The sequence below is a fragment of the Vulpes lagopus genome, chromosome 10 (assembly GCF_018345385.1).
Source record: "Vulpes lagopus strain Blue_001 chromosome 10, ASM1834538v1, whole genome shotgun sequence".
NCBI classification, from domain to species: Eukaryota; Metazoa; Chordata; class Mammalia; order Carnivora; family Canidae; genus Vulpes; species Vulpes lagopus.
In genome coordinates, this window is record NC_054833.1 from 60164361 (window position 1) to 60178703 (window position 14343).

The following is a 14343-nucleotide window of genomic DNA, read 5'->3' on the forward strand; positions in this document are numbered from 1 at the left end:
CACACCCATGGCTCCCAGTCACCCCCTGTTTCTTCTGGAAGCTCTGCTAGAGCTCGAGGAGGAAATGGGCACCTCAGGCCATCCCCCTGTAGTCCCCTGACCACTGTGTGGGCCTCTCCACGTCTTTCTCACCCTCAATCCTCCACCTTCTCTAAAGGGCATCCTCTGTGTATGTCTCTCTTATTTCGGTCCTTGGCTGCACTTTGGAAACACCCAGAGATCTGAAAATGTGGACACCCTCAGAGATTCCGTTTTAATGAATGAGTCCTGATGAGACCCCCGTCCCACCCTGGCCCTGGGGCATAAGGAGTCAGGCCCGGGGCGGGGCGGGGTGCTGTGCTGGGGTTGAGAAGGGGGATGGTCACAGAGTAGAAGGGCAGAGAGATGAATTTAAATGTTATTTTAAGGTGCTCTTGATGATAACTGGGTGGGAGGGGATTGCTTAAAATTTAAAAAAAAATTTAATTTTGCCAGGCAAGGCTGGGAGCTTAGCTGGTGCCTGCTGATGTTATAGTGTCCAGGGGAAGGCATAGGATTGGATGGTTATCACTGCTGGATTGTGTGTGTGCATGCACTCGTGTATGCGTGCAAGCTAGATTGGATCATTCGATGTTTTTTTATTATTTTAAAAAAATTTTCAAAGTTCCTTTTAATTACAGTGTTATTTTTTTACTTAAATTCATTTACTCAACACATGGTGCATCATTAAGTTTCTGATGTAAAGTTCGAGAATTCATCGATGAACACCTGGTGCTCATCGCATTTTGTGCCTTCCTTCATGCCCATGGCAAGGGGCCCCATCCCCCTACCCACCTCCCCTCCAGCCGCCATCAGTTTGTCTCCTAGAGTTAAGAGTCTCTTATGGTTTGTCTCTCTCTCGTTGGAGAGTTTAGTCGCATCACAGCTAGGAACCTGGGTTCCTCCTTCTTCCTGACTCCAAGGTGGTGTCCATGTAGCCTACAAAAGCCAGAAAGCCTCAGGGGTGCCCTTTATTCTGTGGGTCCCACATATGACATCTCCATTTCGGGTCTGCGACTACGTTAGGAGTGCAGGGAAGAGGGTGGTCATTTCAGGGGGCAGGGCCCTCATGGCTGCCACAGGTCCCAGCTTAGAGGGCAGTGACCATGACACAAGGAGTGCCCAGCACTCACGGGGACAGAGGAAACCGGAAGGAGATGAACCCCCTCCCCCCATGGAAGAGCCAACTCTAGCTGTGGCCTCGGTTGGCACTTCCTTCCCCTTTTCCTTGGGGACTTCTGCTGCGGGGCGGGGGTGTCAGAAATCCCTATCTCCGGATTTGGCTCCAGGTTCAAAGCCTGAAGAGCAGTAGGCAAGTCACGTGCCCTCCTGGGACCTCAGTATCCTCATCTGTGAAATCGTGTTCAGATTTATGGTCTCTGAGTCCCGGCCAGCTTCTGCATTTCCACATCCTGCGTGCTCTTTTTAAATATTCAGAATTTTACGGGTCCCTGATAACTAAACGAGACCATGTCCTGTGTCAGTAACGTGTGTGACCCTCGAGCTTGGAGGAGCTGGCAGGGCCAGGAAATCCAGTGCAGAGTCTTTCTGAGCAGAGAGAGTTCCCATCCCCATGTGTGGCCCACATGGTGTCCTGCTCCTAAGACAGCATCTTTCAGGCTCCGCTGTGTCTCATCCCCGACTCCCCGGCCAGCGGCCTCATCCCGCTGGGTGTCACCCGCTCTCACCCTGTTTCCACATGGACATTCCTGGGGGGGTGGGCTGCTATTAAGCACAAAAGCCTCCTGATCTCTGAGCATCCCCAGTTAGTGGAGGGCACTTTACTTGGGAGTGTTGAGTAGAGAGGATATAGGAGAGGTCCCAGGCACACAGCACGTACTCCACACCTGTTAGCTGTTAGGATTATTTGTCCAGGTAGAAGGAGGTTCGATAACCAGAGCCCCCTGCCCTTGCCAGCACACACACGGAGCAGAGACTCTCTGGCATGGACTCCACGTCCCAGTCCCCCCAGGATGGGGCAGGGCTCTGGGGATTTGCCCTAATGCTATTTCACACTCTCCAGAAAGGATCGGCGTGCTTAGAGAGCCAAAAATGGTAAACAAGTTGAACAGCAGAGATGAGTGCTCAGTTGGTGCTTGTAGAGGCGCTGAGCAGAGAGGTGGAGTCAGGCTGTGTGCATGCAAAAAATAGGTCTGAAAGTGCCACTAAGAAAGACCTGGCAGCCTCTGAGGGGCTCCTTCCTGGCCTGGGGTGGGGAGGGGCTGCAAGGTCCCAGCTGGTCCCTACTGCCCCACTGCACGGGACCAAGGTGCTCTGGTGCCAACCTACTGTACTGGTGTCCAGCCCCTACCTGCCTGGCCCAAGCCTGTGTTTGCACACACACATGCACATGCACACGCATGCACGCTGTCTCTCCTTGTCTCCGTCTCTCCCTGGGAGCCATTCATAGGACGCGTGCCTTTCTATTTCTGCTGTAAATCAGGTGCAGGAAGGCTCCGGTTAACTGGATCGCGGAGGGTCAAATTACCCAGTTTGGGATTATGGCGCTCCCCTCCCCTTCCACTTCCTGCTTTGGGCGCCTTGATCCCAACGTGGCAGGGAGAGCAGAAGTAGGGCAACTTGAAACATTTATTCTTTGGTGCCTTGTTAGCACCTGCTGGGAGAGAAGAAAATGTAGCTACAGAGGAGGAAGACTCAGATAGCTGAGATGCACTTTGTGCATCACCTCCAGACGTCAGTTATCCTTGCTTTCTCGTGAGCATGGAGGATTTGGGAGTGAGGGGTGTTCCCCATGGGGGTTGCTGGTGATCTAGGATGTGAGAGGATTTCTTTCTTGCCTGCCCACTTCCCCTCCAGGGTGGGGATTTGGCCCCCATGAGAGCACTGATTGAGCAACTGTTTATTGAGTACCTGCTACATGCAGGAGAGGGGCGGTTACAGTGATGACAGAGGCAGACACATTCCCTTGGTGCTCACTTTCTGGAGGGAGGTCAGCGGTCAATAAAGGAGAAAAAGTGAGTAGAAGATTATGTAGATGGTGGGAAGTCACACGGAGGAAGCACACAGGGCAGTGAGGAAGGGGGATGTGGTGGTGCAGGGAGCTGCTCTGCAAGGTGGCTAGGGGTCACGACCTCTCTGAGGACAGAACATTTGAGGCCAGACCCGTGATGTGAGGAGTCAGCAGCCTTGAAGAAGCTGAGGGAAGTGCAGTGCCAGCATCTGGAAGTAGGGAAGGGAGCCGAGGCAAGGGATGGGACCAGCTCCCATTCCAGCAGCTCTGGAAGCCACGAACAAGTGGGCAGTCAGGAAAGGAGACGCTTGAGTGACACATCTGGCTTACGTAGTAAGGTGCTCCTTCTGTGAGATGTGCCGCAGATGGGAGAAAATGCTTGTGTCACACACCGGACACGGGACGTGATTCGCAACACACAAAGAACGCTCCAAACTCGACAGTAAGAAAACAGACCACTCCGTTAGGAATGGATGATACCTGAACAGGTACTTACCAAAGATGCACCGGTGGCAGCTGCATGTAGAAGCTGTCACTTGTCATTTGGGGAATACAGATTAAAACCACGAGATACCATTGCACACCTATGAAAACATCGAAAATGCAAAGTACAGACATTTTCATGTGTTGGCAAGGAACTCTCATGCCCTGCTGGTGGGAAGTCAAAGTGGCACAGCTGGTCTGGAAAACAGTTTTGCAGTTTCTTGCAAAATTAAATGTAGATCTGCCCTAAAAACTTGCAGTCTGTGAACCACAGGGTACCACTGAGCAATTAACATAAATAAACTATTGATGGACACAGCAGCCCAGACACATCTCGGGTGCATTTGGCTGAGTAAAGGAGGCCAGTCCCAGACTATGAACCATTCGTCTGTCCATAACTGTACACACCAGTACCAGGATACGATGTTCTGAGAAGGTGAAGCTAGAGGGACAGGACGTGGCCACCAGGAGTCGGAGTGGGGGTGCTGGCCACAAAGAAGCATGAGGGACTTCCTGGGAGAGTTGGAATGTTCTTTATGCAGCCTCCTTCTCCTTGCGTGCTCATAAAGTCCTCCCTCCATCCTCATGTCCTTTCTGTATAAGGGCACCAGTTTTATCAGATTGGGGCCCTCCCTAGTGACCTCTTTTTACTGTCCTCACCTCCTCAAAGACTCTCTCTCCAGATATAGTCACACTCTGAGTCTGCATGCATGATAAAACCCAGAGAACTGGACAGCGACAAAAGTGATGTCGCTGCACACACTTGAAATGATGGCAAGGGTGGTGAGAAGCTGCTTCCATAAAACTTTCTGATGCCGGGTCCTTGGACCTCTTGTTCTTCGCAGCTTGGGTCACGTTCTCTGCTCCTCCTGCCTGGCCTCCCAAACCCCCACCCTGCGGGTCTGCCACCTTGTGTCAGCCACCCCCCCCCCAACACCGTTCTGTAATACCTCAGCAGCCTTGGCCAGCTTTCACATTGCCCTTCTTGGTGGCCAGTCCTCTCACTTCACTTTGGAGAGCAGAGGAGAAACAGGTTTTTAGACACCCCTTACCTAGTGCTTGACATTTGTCCTCTCCCCGTGCCACCTCTGAGTGAAGGTGGAGGTCCCACTGGGCTCCCTGCAAGTGGTCCAACACACATACGAGAGACACGAGAACCCTTCGGATCTGAACCTGATTTTCTCTGAAGACGTTGGTCCTCATGTCTACTCTCCCCTGCATGGAGCATGCTCTGATCCTCCTCCCTCTCCTGATGGTCCTCCCTTCCAGCTCCTCCCCTCCTCTTGTCTCACTCTTCCTCCCTCCTCCTCCTCCCCCTTGTCACCTTCCTCCTCCTTCCTACTTCTCCTTCCTCCTCTATCCTATCCCATCATCCTCCTCCCCTATTCCTCCTCCCCCTCCTCCTCCTTCCTTATCACTCTTCCTCCCTCATCCTCCTTCTCCTCATCCCCTTCCTCCTCTTTCCTACTCCTTTCTCCTCCATCCTCTCCTACTCTCCTCCTCCTCCCCCACCCCATGGTCGGCTCTGGGGAGCAGCCCCGTTCACTGGCAGCATGAACAGGACACCCAGGCTGGTTGTCCACCTTCCCACGAGGCCAGCGATGGGCCTGGGGAAGAAGACATGAGTCAGGGCTTGGCACAAGATGTGTCAGTGTTCTGGAGGCTGGAAGCAGGAGACCAAGGTGTTGGCAGGGCTGGCTTCTTCTGGGGGTGTTTCTCTGCAGCTCGCAGGTGGCCTCCTTCTCCCTGCGTGCTCATGTAGTCCTCCCTCCATCCTCATGTCCTCTACGTATAAGGGCACCAGTCGTATCAGATTGGGGCCCTCCCTAGTGACCTCTTTTTACCGTCCTCACCTCCTCAAAGACCCTCTTTCCAGATACAGTCACACTCTGAGGTGCTGGGGGTTAGGACACCACTCGGGATGCAGTTCAGTCCCTAGTGTGAGGCCAGGCCCAAGCCTCCGGACTGGCTGGATGGCCTCTGAAGCCAAGGCTGGTGCTGTGGTTCTTCCATCTCCCCCTTCCTGCCTGGAGCAGCCCCATGGAGCCTGGGATCCCAGCCAGCTCCCCTCTCCCCCACAGAGCATGTGCCCTGGGGCGTCCTGCCTAACCCCGAGGCCTCCCGAGGTCAAGTGTGCAGGAGAGGTAGCCAGATCTCCTGATAGGAGCCAGGATGGATTTCCCAAAGCCACCGTGGGAGCTGCAGTGCAGGAGGCCAGGCTGGGACATGCGTCCGGTCCTGATGGAGGCCGTGGGTCTTCAGGGCCTGGGATGGAGGGCATCTGAAAGAGCTGGGATGGCAGTGCTTAGGACTGGTGGATGGGGTCAGGACTGTCTGCCTTTGGGGTCAGCTTTGCCAGGGCTCTCTGTGTGCTCCTCTCACCAGAAGATTCCAGCACAGCCCAACAGCCCACAGTGCTGGGGCAGGGTCACCCGTGGGTGTGGATGGAAGGCCTGGTGCACCAGCAGCCTGAGCCCCTTCCCTGTCCTCTGGGCCAGGACTGTGGTGACCTCTAGCAGGAGGGGGTGGGGTGGGGTGGGGTGCTGCCTGGGACCTGGAAGCCACAGAGACCAAGCATTGGACTGGTGAGCAGGAGGTGACTTTAGTGAGTATGCAGACCTCTGTCCTTACAGATAAGGCACTTGTGGGCCAGAGAGAGCGAGGCACTGACCCAGAGTCACACAACAGTCCTGGCAGGATGGGCCCAGACCTGGGTCTGCCGATGCCCGTATGAAACCTCTCCTGTGTGCCCCGTGCTGGCTGTCCCTGAATGACGGGGGCTCCCCTCTGCAGGCTGGGAGGCACTCCAGCCCGCCGTGCATGTGAGAAACCTAATCCTGCCGCCTTCTCAGGGTTCCGGGCTTCCGTCTGGTCTCACCTTTCTCTTTATGGACAAAGCCCCGGGTGGATTGTTTCCCATGGCCAGGTGCTGCCTGCCCCGTGCAGACAGGGTGACCTGCCCTGGAAGGATTGACCTCCTCCAAAAGAGTGGCCGACTTCCAGGGAAACAGGAGTCACCAGATGGGCTTCCGGGGGCGAAAGGCACTCTGCCCCAGGCCCCTTGCACAGGGGAAGACCTGCACACCTTCACTTCCACATCCCCCCCCCCACACACACACATGCCCCTGTGCAGCCCCGCCCCTCCGCTGCCCTGCCCGCTATGTTGCCAGGTGAGCCTGTGCGTGTTTGCATCCGTGTGGGTCTAAGCAGCTCTGTGTGAACACGAGTTTGTGGAAATTTGTGTGTGTTTCCAGGTTGAGGGATCCCTTTGGCTTTCTCACCCTAAGGACCAGGGTCTGATGTCTCCTTCATAGCTGGTGGGCTCAGTCTCCCTTCCTTGGACATTGCCAGCAGCTTGCCTCATACTAGGTTGCAGATTGTCACCCATCACTTGTCCCCACACCTGAAAGCTCACCTGTCTTTGTGCAGAGGCTGTCCCTTGGAGCTCTCCCTACTTGAGGGTTTAGGGGGAAGGTCTGTGCTTTGGGGCTGTTTTGCTTGGCACTGAGAATGAGAGCAATGCAAGTCTGCTAGGATTACACTTGGCCCCCAGGTAACAGAAAGCCCGCCCAGCCAGGTAAGCAGGGATTTCTCCTTGCAGAACAAGAAGTGCAGGGGGGTGGTGAGAGTCTCCGTGATGCCCTCAGAGATGAGGCCCCTTCCACCTTCCTCTGGGTGTTTCCTGGGCAGCCCGCAGTCTCCTCTTCTGTGGTGGTGCTGACTCCACAGGCTGCTGGGGGGGACCGGAGGGGACAGCAAATGAAAGCGCATGGATGCGCTCAGGTGTTCCCAGGTATCCGGGCTCGAGGAATGCTGGGCTCTGGTGACGGTCCCACTGCCCTGGAAGTGACCTGAGCACCCTTCTGAGGCCCCCAATAGCTTCTCTTCCCGGAACGGTGCCTTTTTTTTTTTTTCATGGAAAGACATCCAGACTGCGGCCTCTGCCAGATGAAGCAGAGGGGCCAGTTACTCACAGTCTTTGCAGAATCCTGGGAGAAAGACTGGAAACCAAGCAGTGAAGCATCCCCCCACCCCCGGCTTTAATCAGAGGATGGGCTTGTAGGAAGTGCCGGCTGCCCCGCTGTCCCCGAGGATAGCCCTCGGCTCCGCCGACGTCAGCTGGCGCCTGGCTCCTCCCCGGCGGCACGCCAGCCTGGGCAGCTGACAGGTCACCAGCTGCGAGGGGCCACGGGCAAGGCCTGTGCAGCCCTCCTGCAACACCAGCCCCCCGCCCCTCCCGGAGAATGTGCTCTGGACAGCTCCTGCTTTGGGAAAGGCTATCTGTGCCTCTGGGTGACTTGGCTCTGACCCCTCGATGCCTGAGCAACCTTTGATGACCTCCTCCCCGCCAAGCACTAGGCCCCAGAGCTTCCTGGCACACAGCTGTGTTCCGTCAGCACGGAGGGGAGGAGGTCTTGGCACGGATCTCGGCATTACCAGCAGGCTCGCACAGCAGGCCACGGGAGGTCAGCTGGCATGAGCCTCTGGAGTCCACATCCTCCCGGCCCCCACGCCCTTGCTGGGCTTGGGACAGTGGGGTCCTGGGCTGTGGCCTTAGAGACGCCGCCCCTGCCCCTGCAGCCTTACTACTGCAGGCCCGGATTCGAGGGCACAGGGAAGGATCAGAGGGCTTCTCCAGACATCTCCCCTCACAGCATCGTCCCCAGCTTGCAGCAGGCTGGGTCTTTTCTTACAACGAAAGAAGAGGAAAAGAAAGATGAGAGCAGTTGAGCACGACTGAACTTGAATTTAGGGTGGATTGAAGAAGACATGTTCCTAACAGGATGAGGTACTGCTGTTTACAGGGACGAGAGGGGGACAGTTCTATTTTTTCCCCGTGGATCCTGCAACAGGAGAAGCCTGCTGACAGGACCCCACCACTTGCACACACACAGGGGTGCATCCCCGGGGTGGCACCCCTGCCCTGCTCAAACCTGACCCGGGCACCCATGATAGACAGGACCCCCACCCAGAGAGCTTCCAGAAGCTCCCACATGTCCAGACACAAAGTTAACAATTCCTCACATTCCTTTCCTCTCTGCCTCCCGCTTCTGACTTCTTGACTTCTCCTGGTCAGCCCCTCAGGGGTGGGGGGTCCCCCAGGGGCTGACTGTGGGGGGCCGCGTTCTCACCAGCAGACTCGTGCTTCGCCAAGTGGTGCTGGCTGGACATTCTGCTCATACTTCTTTTCTGGGGTGTTTTCTTCCCATTTGGAGCAGAAACACTTAGCAGCTTCCTGCAGACGGCTCATCACCCCTGCGTCCTGCCTCCATGCCCCACACCCGGGCTTCCCTGGGGAGAGGAGTAGACAGACGGGGGAGGCTGCACATCTGCCTACCTCATCCTGCCCCCTCACCCCCTGCCACCTGCACCCCGAGCCCACCTCTAGATTCCGGGAAGCAGGGACTCGGCTGGGACCTCGGGTGTCCCATCTTTGCTGGTAGAGTCACTCTCACCTGAGCAGCCGGGGGTCGGTGGGAATCTTGGCTGCTATAGCAAAACACCACGGACTGGGTGGTTGAGACGACGAGCGTTGTATTTCTCCCAGATCCGAGGCTAAGAAGTGCAAGAGCAGCACACCCCAGATCCCGTGTTTGGGGAAGGCCAGCTTCCTGGCGCAGGGGATGGCCTTGCTGTGTGCTTGTGCACAGAGATCTCTCTATTTCTATTCTTAGATGGATGCCAGTGCCATCCCGAGGGCACCTGCTTCCAAGATGTCATCTAAACCTGCTCATCACCCAAGGCCTCACCCTTAACCCCGTTACACTGGGGTTGAGGGCCTGGGCGTGAATTTGGGGCAGGGTTACAAGCTTTTCATCCACCTATAGTAGTGGGGATGTCCTCCCCAGAGTCCTCTGGGATTACGTCCTTGGAACACACGGAGGGGAGCTTGGGGTGCAACATGCCAGACCAGGCAACCCCAGCTTTCTAGCGTGTTCCAAACCAGGAAGGGTGTAGGGCCTGCTCCAGCCGCTGTATGGCGTCTCCCTTTCTGTGAGGCCCCCTGGGAGGTTCCTTCTCCCACCTGGAGGGTAGGAATGGAGGCCTGGGGGCTGGGGAGGCACAGACTTACCCTGTGGAGTTTCTGATTCCTCCGCTTGTGATCAGCCTGTGGCCTTTGCCTTCCCGAAAACATCCTTGAGTGTGGGCCCTCCTCTCGGGGCTTTGGAGGGTTCCCCCCTGTTCTATTTCCTGGATGCCTTGAGCCTTTCAAGGTGGTCCATTCTGATTTTCATGCCCCATTTCCAGGTGCGCAGGTGGCCAGTTATCAGAGCTTCTAGAATATGTGTGTGGGCTTGACTGGGCCTGCCCCCTCCCCATCCCCGGGGTGGGGTCCATGGGGCGCCCCAAGGCAGGGAGGGATTCCCAGGGAGAGGTTGGCCATTCCCCGCCACCCTTTGACCCTCCTGTTGGATGTCATCCACAGCCTGCGATTGCCACCCCGTGGGCGCTGCTGGCAAAACCTGCAACCAGACCACCGGCCAGTGTCCCTGCAAGGACGGCGTGACGGGCATCACCTGCAACCGCTGTGCCAAGGGCTACCAGCAGAGCCGCTCGCCCATCGCCCCCTGCATAAGTACGTCCATGCGAGGCTCCCCGGGCTCCAGCTGGGCTGCGGGGGAGGGAAGCCCTCTATGAACCCCGACTGCTGATGTGCAGCCAGTCGAGCGCTTGTTGATGTGGTGCTGTGTGTCCAGGGCCCTGTGCTCAGAGGGACCCCACGGGAGACCCCCCCCCCCACCGCCAAGCGTGTGGGCTTCTTGCGGAAGCAAGAGCTGGGAGCTCAGCAGAGCTGGACCTGGGGTCACTGTGGCTGCTGCAGTGGGAACCCCAGGATCCTCATGCCCTGGCAAATCCAGAGCAGAAGGGGCTGACACTTTGAGCTCCCATGTATCCTAAGGGCCGTGAGGGCCATGCATGGGTCCTGGGGGTGCCCCTTGGACCAGCTATGAGCCCATTAGTTCCTGGAACAAGAGGACAGAGTATGTGAGATGGCAGGAGTCCCTCAGGGGCCCTGGCTCAGAAGGGACTTCATATTTCACACCTGGTAGGATCATCCCAGGTGTGATGAGTGGAGACTTAGCCTTGCTTGGAAGTCAGGCCTGGCTGGGAACTGGGCCCCCCACCCCACCACCTACCCCCACCCCCCGGCCTTCACTTTCTTGATTCCTTGTGGAAGGCTGACCCAACCCAGCAGGGAGAGCAGAAAAGAGAAGTGGACGCCAGCAAAGTGGGCAGACCCGAGGGACGGAGTCCGCTTCTCTAGACCAGGGGTTTGCTGATCCCCAGGGCTTTGACCCACTGCCTGTTTTTGCGGGGCTCCGTGTTTCTATTTAATAGTCTTTTCCTGATGGGAACCAAGATCAAAGTTTATGACACATGGAACGATTGAAGTGAAAAGTGGAGTGTCCATAAAGCTTGATGGGGACATAGCCATGCCCGCTGTGTACCTGCTGTCTGTGGCTGCTTTGAGCCACTCACACGACTGGGTAGCTGCGGTGGAGACCATGCGACCCTTGCAGCCGGACGCATTGACACACTGGAGAGTCCTTGGACCCAAGGCATTCACGGGGGTCGGGTAACGGCGGATACCCCAAATCCCAGCCCCCGGGAAATTGAGCTGAGTCTCCACCCCGGGGCAGAGCATCTTGAAGCAGTTTTTGCGACCACCTCTACTTGTCGGAGTCTCACGGTTTGCCAAACCTCTCCTTCCTCTTCCATCTATCCCAAAAAGCTGCAAAGTGAACATTTTTAGAAAGCCGGGAGGAAACCCAGTGCTGCCTTCAGGGGTTCTGAAAACATAAGAAAACCAAGGGAGCTCAGAAGTGGCTGGAACTGCCGCTTCAAAGCCCCAAGGGGAAGGATGTTGAAATGAAAGCTGGTGATCCAAAGTTCAGAGACGGGAACTTTGGGAAGCGGGATTTCCCGCTCTCCAACCTGCTCTGTGCTTTCTCCCTTCCTTTGGCAGACGCCAAGGCATTCCCACTGACAATCGGAAGACCTGGCTCTCCACCCTGGGGTTTCTGGGAGCTCTTCCTTGTGCCCTGGGTGGGGGTTGCTTTGTGCCAGTGTTGTCACAGCTCTGGGAGCCGGGCCCTCTGTGCACATCCCGGAGCTGGCCCCCCAGGCGCCAGGGGTGGGCAGCACTGTGGCTCAGTGGTCCCTGGCCCAGCCCCGTTGCTGCACAGACCTGGCCATCAGGACCAAGCAGCTCCTGAGGGCTACAAGAGGGCCTATCCCAGGTCCGCTTCTTCCTGAGCTGCTGTGACAGAGCCACCGGTGGCTTGTCACTGATAAATTCCCCTAGGGACAAGAGCTGACTATGAATGGAGGGCTGGGTCTCAGGCATGGCCCCCAGGCCCCAAAGGGCCCATCTCGACCCACCAGGCCCCAGGTCCCAGCTGATCCCGTCTGGGGGTTGAGGGAGATCTTAGCCTGAACCAGTTGGTAGCCTGAGTCTGGGGCATTCGTGGAGACCTCTGTGGCCCCCGCGGGGGGAGCCCTCAGGGACTCTTGGTCGATGCCTGAGCATCTTTCCCAGACACTGGCTGAACCTCTTTTCCTCTCCTGAGCACAGGGCGGGGTCAGGAGCTAATAGGAAAGAATTGCCGTTCTAGGTAGGAAGGCAATGACACCGGTAAAGGGCACACTTCTCTCGGGCCCTTGGATCTTCCTTAGTATGTTCCGGCTACCGGGAAAAGTGGGAGACTGTGGGAACCTGGGCCAGTGGTGCGGACCCACACTCTGCACACGTGGGGCACCTCCCAGCCCCTGGCATGCCACCCCTGCCATGGGAGCCCTCCCTGCCAGCCAGCGGAGGTCAGAGAGGAGCAGTCACATCCTTATGGGGGGCTGGGAATGCCTCTGCTGCCCCAAGGGCCCAGCCCCGTGATGACACACACACCGTGCAGGGGGGCCACTCCTGTCCCTGATGGGTGGAGGGACAGCATCCAGAGAGAACAAGGCCCCTGTGCCGCCTTCCTCTGCCTCCCTGACCCTCCTCCTCTGGGGCTGAGGAGTAGGGAAGAGAGAAGGGCCTAGGGAGGAGTCTGTGCTCTGCTCATCCTTTTCTAATGTCAAAAATAACATCTTCTTGCCTCATTTTCTCTTCTCCCCGTCCTGAACCTTGCAGAGATCCCTGTGGCACCCCCGACCACTGCAGCCAGCAGCGTGGAGGAGCCAGAAGGTAGGCGTGTCCCGCTTTGCCACAGGGAAGCTGGGGTTGGGGGGAAGGGGAAGGAACCAGAGGTGCCAGACTCCTGAGAACCACTGTCATCAGGGCACTGCTGGGCGTGCGTGGTACCCACCCCCCCACACGGGGCTGGATTGAAGAAGATGGAGCCACGGGGCATTGTTTTTTGATGCTACCACCAAGAATAAAAGGGAAGGGGGGGGGCTTCCTTGTGCCCCCGGGCTAGATTCTCACCCAGGCCTGAGACCCTCGAAGCTGTACCCCTCCTGCCCATCCACCCCGGGCAGCAAGCTGCCTGCGTGTCCAGCACCTTCTGATCTGGGCTACAGAGACGGCAGGAGGTGGCGATGGGATGAAAAAGGCATTCCGAGCATGGGGGTCCGCAAACAGGATCTGGGGCCGGGGGAGGTCTCGGTCACACCCTCACGGCCCCTCACTCCTGCCTGGAATCGTGCGCCGTGTCACAGGCCCCTGGGCAGAGTGGGCAGGCAGCGGAGGTCACAGCCAGTGTCACTCCACATTCGAGTTGGCGAGATGGAGATGGTGCGATACTGTTTGTGGTTGGTGTCATGTCAGGATTTTTGGAAGGTACCACCCACACCCCCACCCCCCGCCGACCCGCTGGTAGGTCCTGATTTATAATCATTAATAAAGTAGCACGTAGATCATTTAACTGTAATCGTGAGAGCTGGGTTTTGGGAAAATATTTGGGTAAGTGTATTTCACTATAACCCATTGCCCTTGTAGTCCTGTGTATTTTATTTTTGCATTTAGAAGTATTGCTGTGAGGGGTGCCCTGGGGGGCTCAGTGGGTGAAGTGTCTGCAGACCTGTAGCTCGGGGCATGATCTCAGGATCCTGGGATCGAGCCCCGCATCAGGCTCCCTGCTCAGCCAGGACCCTGCTTCCCCCCACCCTCCCCTTGCTTGTGGTCTCTCTTTCTGTGAAATAAATAAATAAAATCTTAAAAAAAAAAAGAAAAGTAGTATCACCCAATACTTGGGAGGTGAGATGGAGGGAACTTTTTCTGTAAAAACATAATTCAAGGGAACCTCCCAATTAGCCCAGCTCTGGGTTGTGGGGGAAGCAGTTTGGAAGCTGGAAGATGCCCCCCCTTTTTAAAAATATTTTATTTATTCACGAAAGACACAGAGGCAGAGGCACAGGCAGAGGGACAAGCAGGCTCCCTAAGGGGAGCCTGATGCGGGACTCGATCCGAGGATCCCAGGATCATGCCTTGAGCCGAAAGGAGATGCTCCACCACTGAGCCACCCAGGTGTCCCAAAACGCTTCCCTTTAACAGAGTCTTAGCTTCCTCCTTGTGACGTGAGACACATGCTCCTTGGGGCGGCCTGCACAGCTCACGTCCAAGGGCACTACAGGTCACGACCTCTCTCTTGCCCCCCAGTTTCTGGGCTTTACAGCTTGACTAGGTCTCTTGCAGTGATTTGGAACTTTTCTTTCTTCCAAATCAGAAATGAAAAGAAGAAAATTAGAAGGCAAAAAAAAAAAAAATCATATAAAACATGCATGCAACCGTCTCCGTTCCAGCAGGGAAAAGTCTCCTGAGTAACTACTTAGAAATACTTGTAGCATCCTGCTTAGAAAAGTCTTTCTTAGCAGTTTTTTAATTTCATTACTGTGAATTTCCTTTCTTTTTTCTGTGCTTTTAAAATCAT

At 56.3% G+C, this 14343-nt stretch overlaps 1 protein-coding gene across 3 annotated transcripts in view; it reads left to right on the plus strand.

The window, feature by feature from the left end:
* The window catches only part of NTN1 (netrin 1), a 192329-nt gene that overhangs the window by 130150 nt on the left and 47836 nt on the right, over positions 1-14343 (plus strand). For all 3 annotated transcript variants that reach the window (XM_041770037.1, XM_041770039.1, XM_041770038.1), the window contains exons 4-5: positions 9900-10049; positions 12606-12659. In XM_041770037.1, the coding sequence (XP_041625971.1) occupies positions 9900-10049; positions 12606-12659 (204 nt within the window). The remainder of the gene's footprint in view (positions 1-9899; positions 10050-12605; positions 12660-14343) is intronic.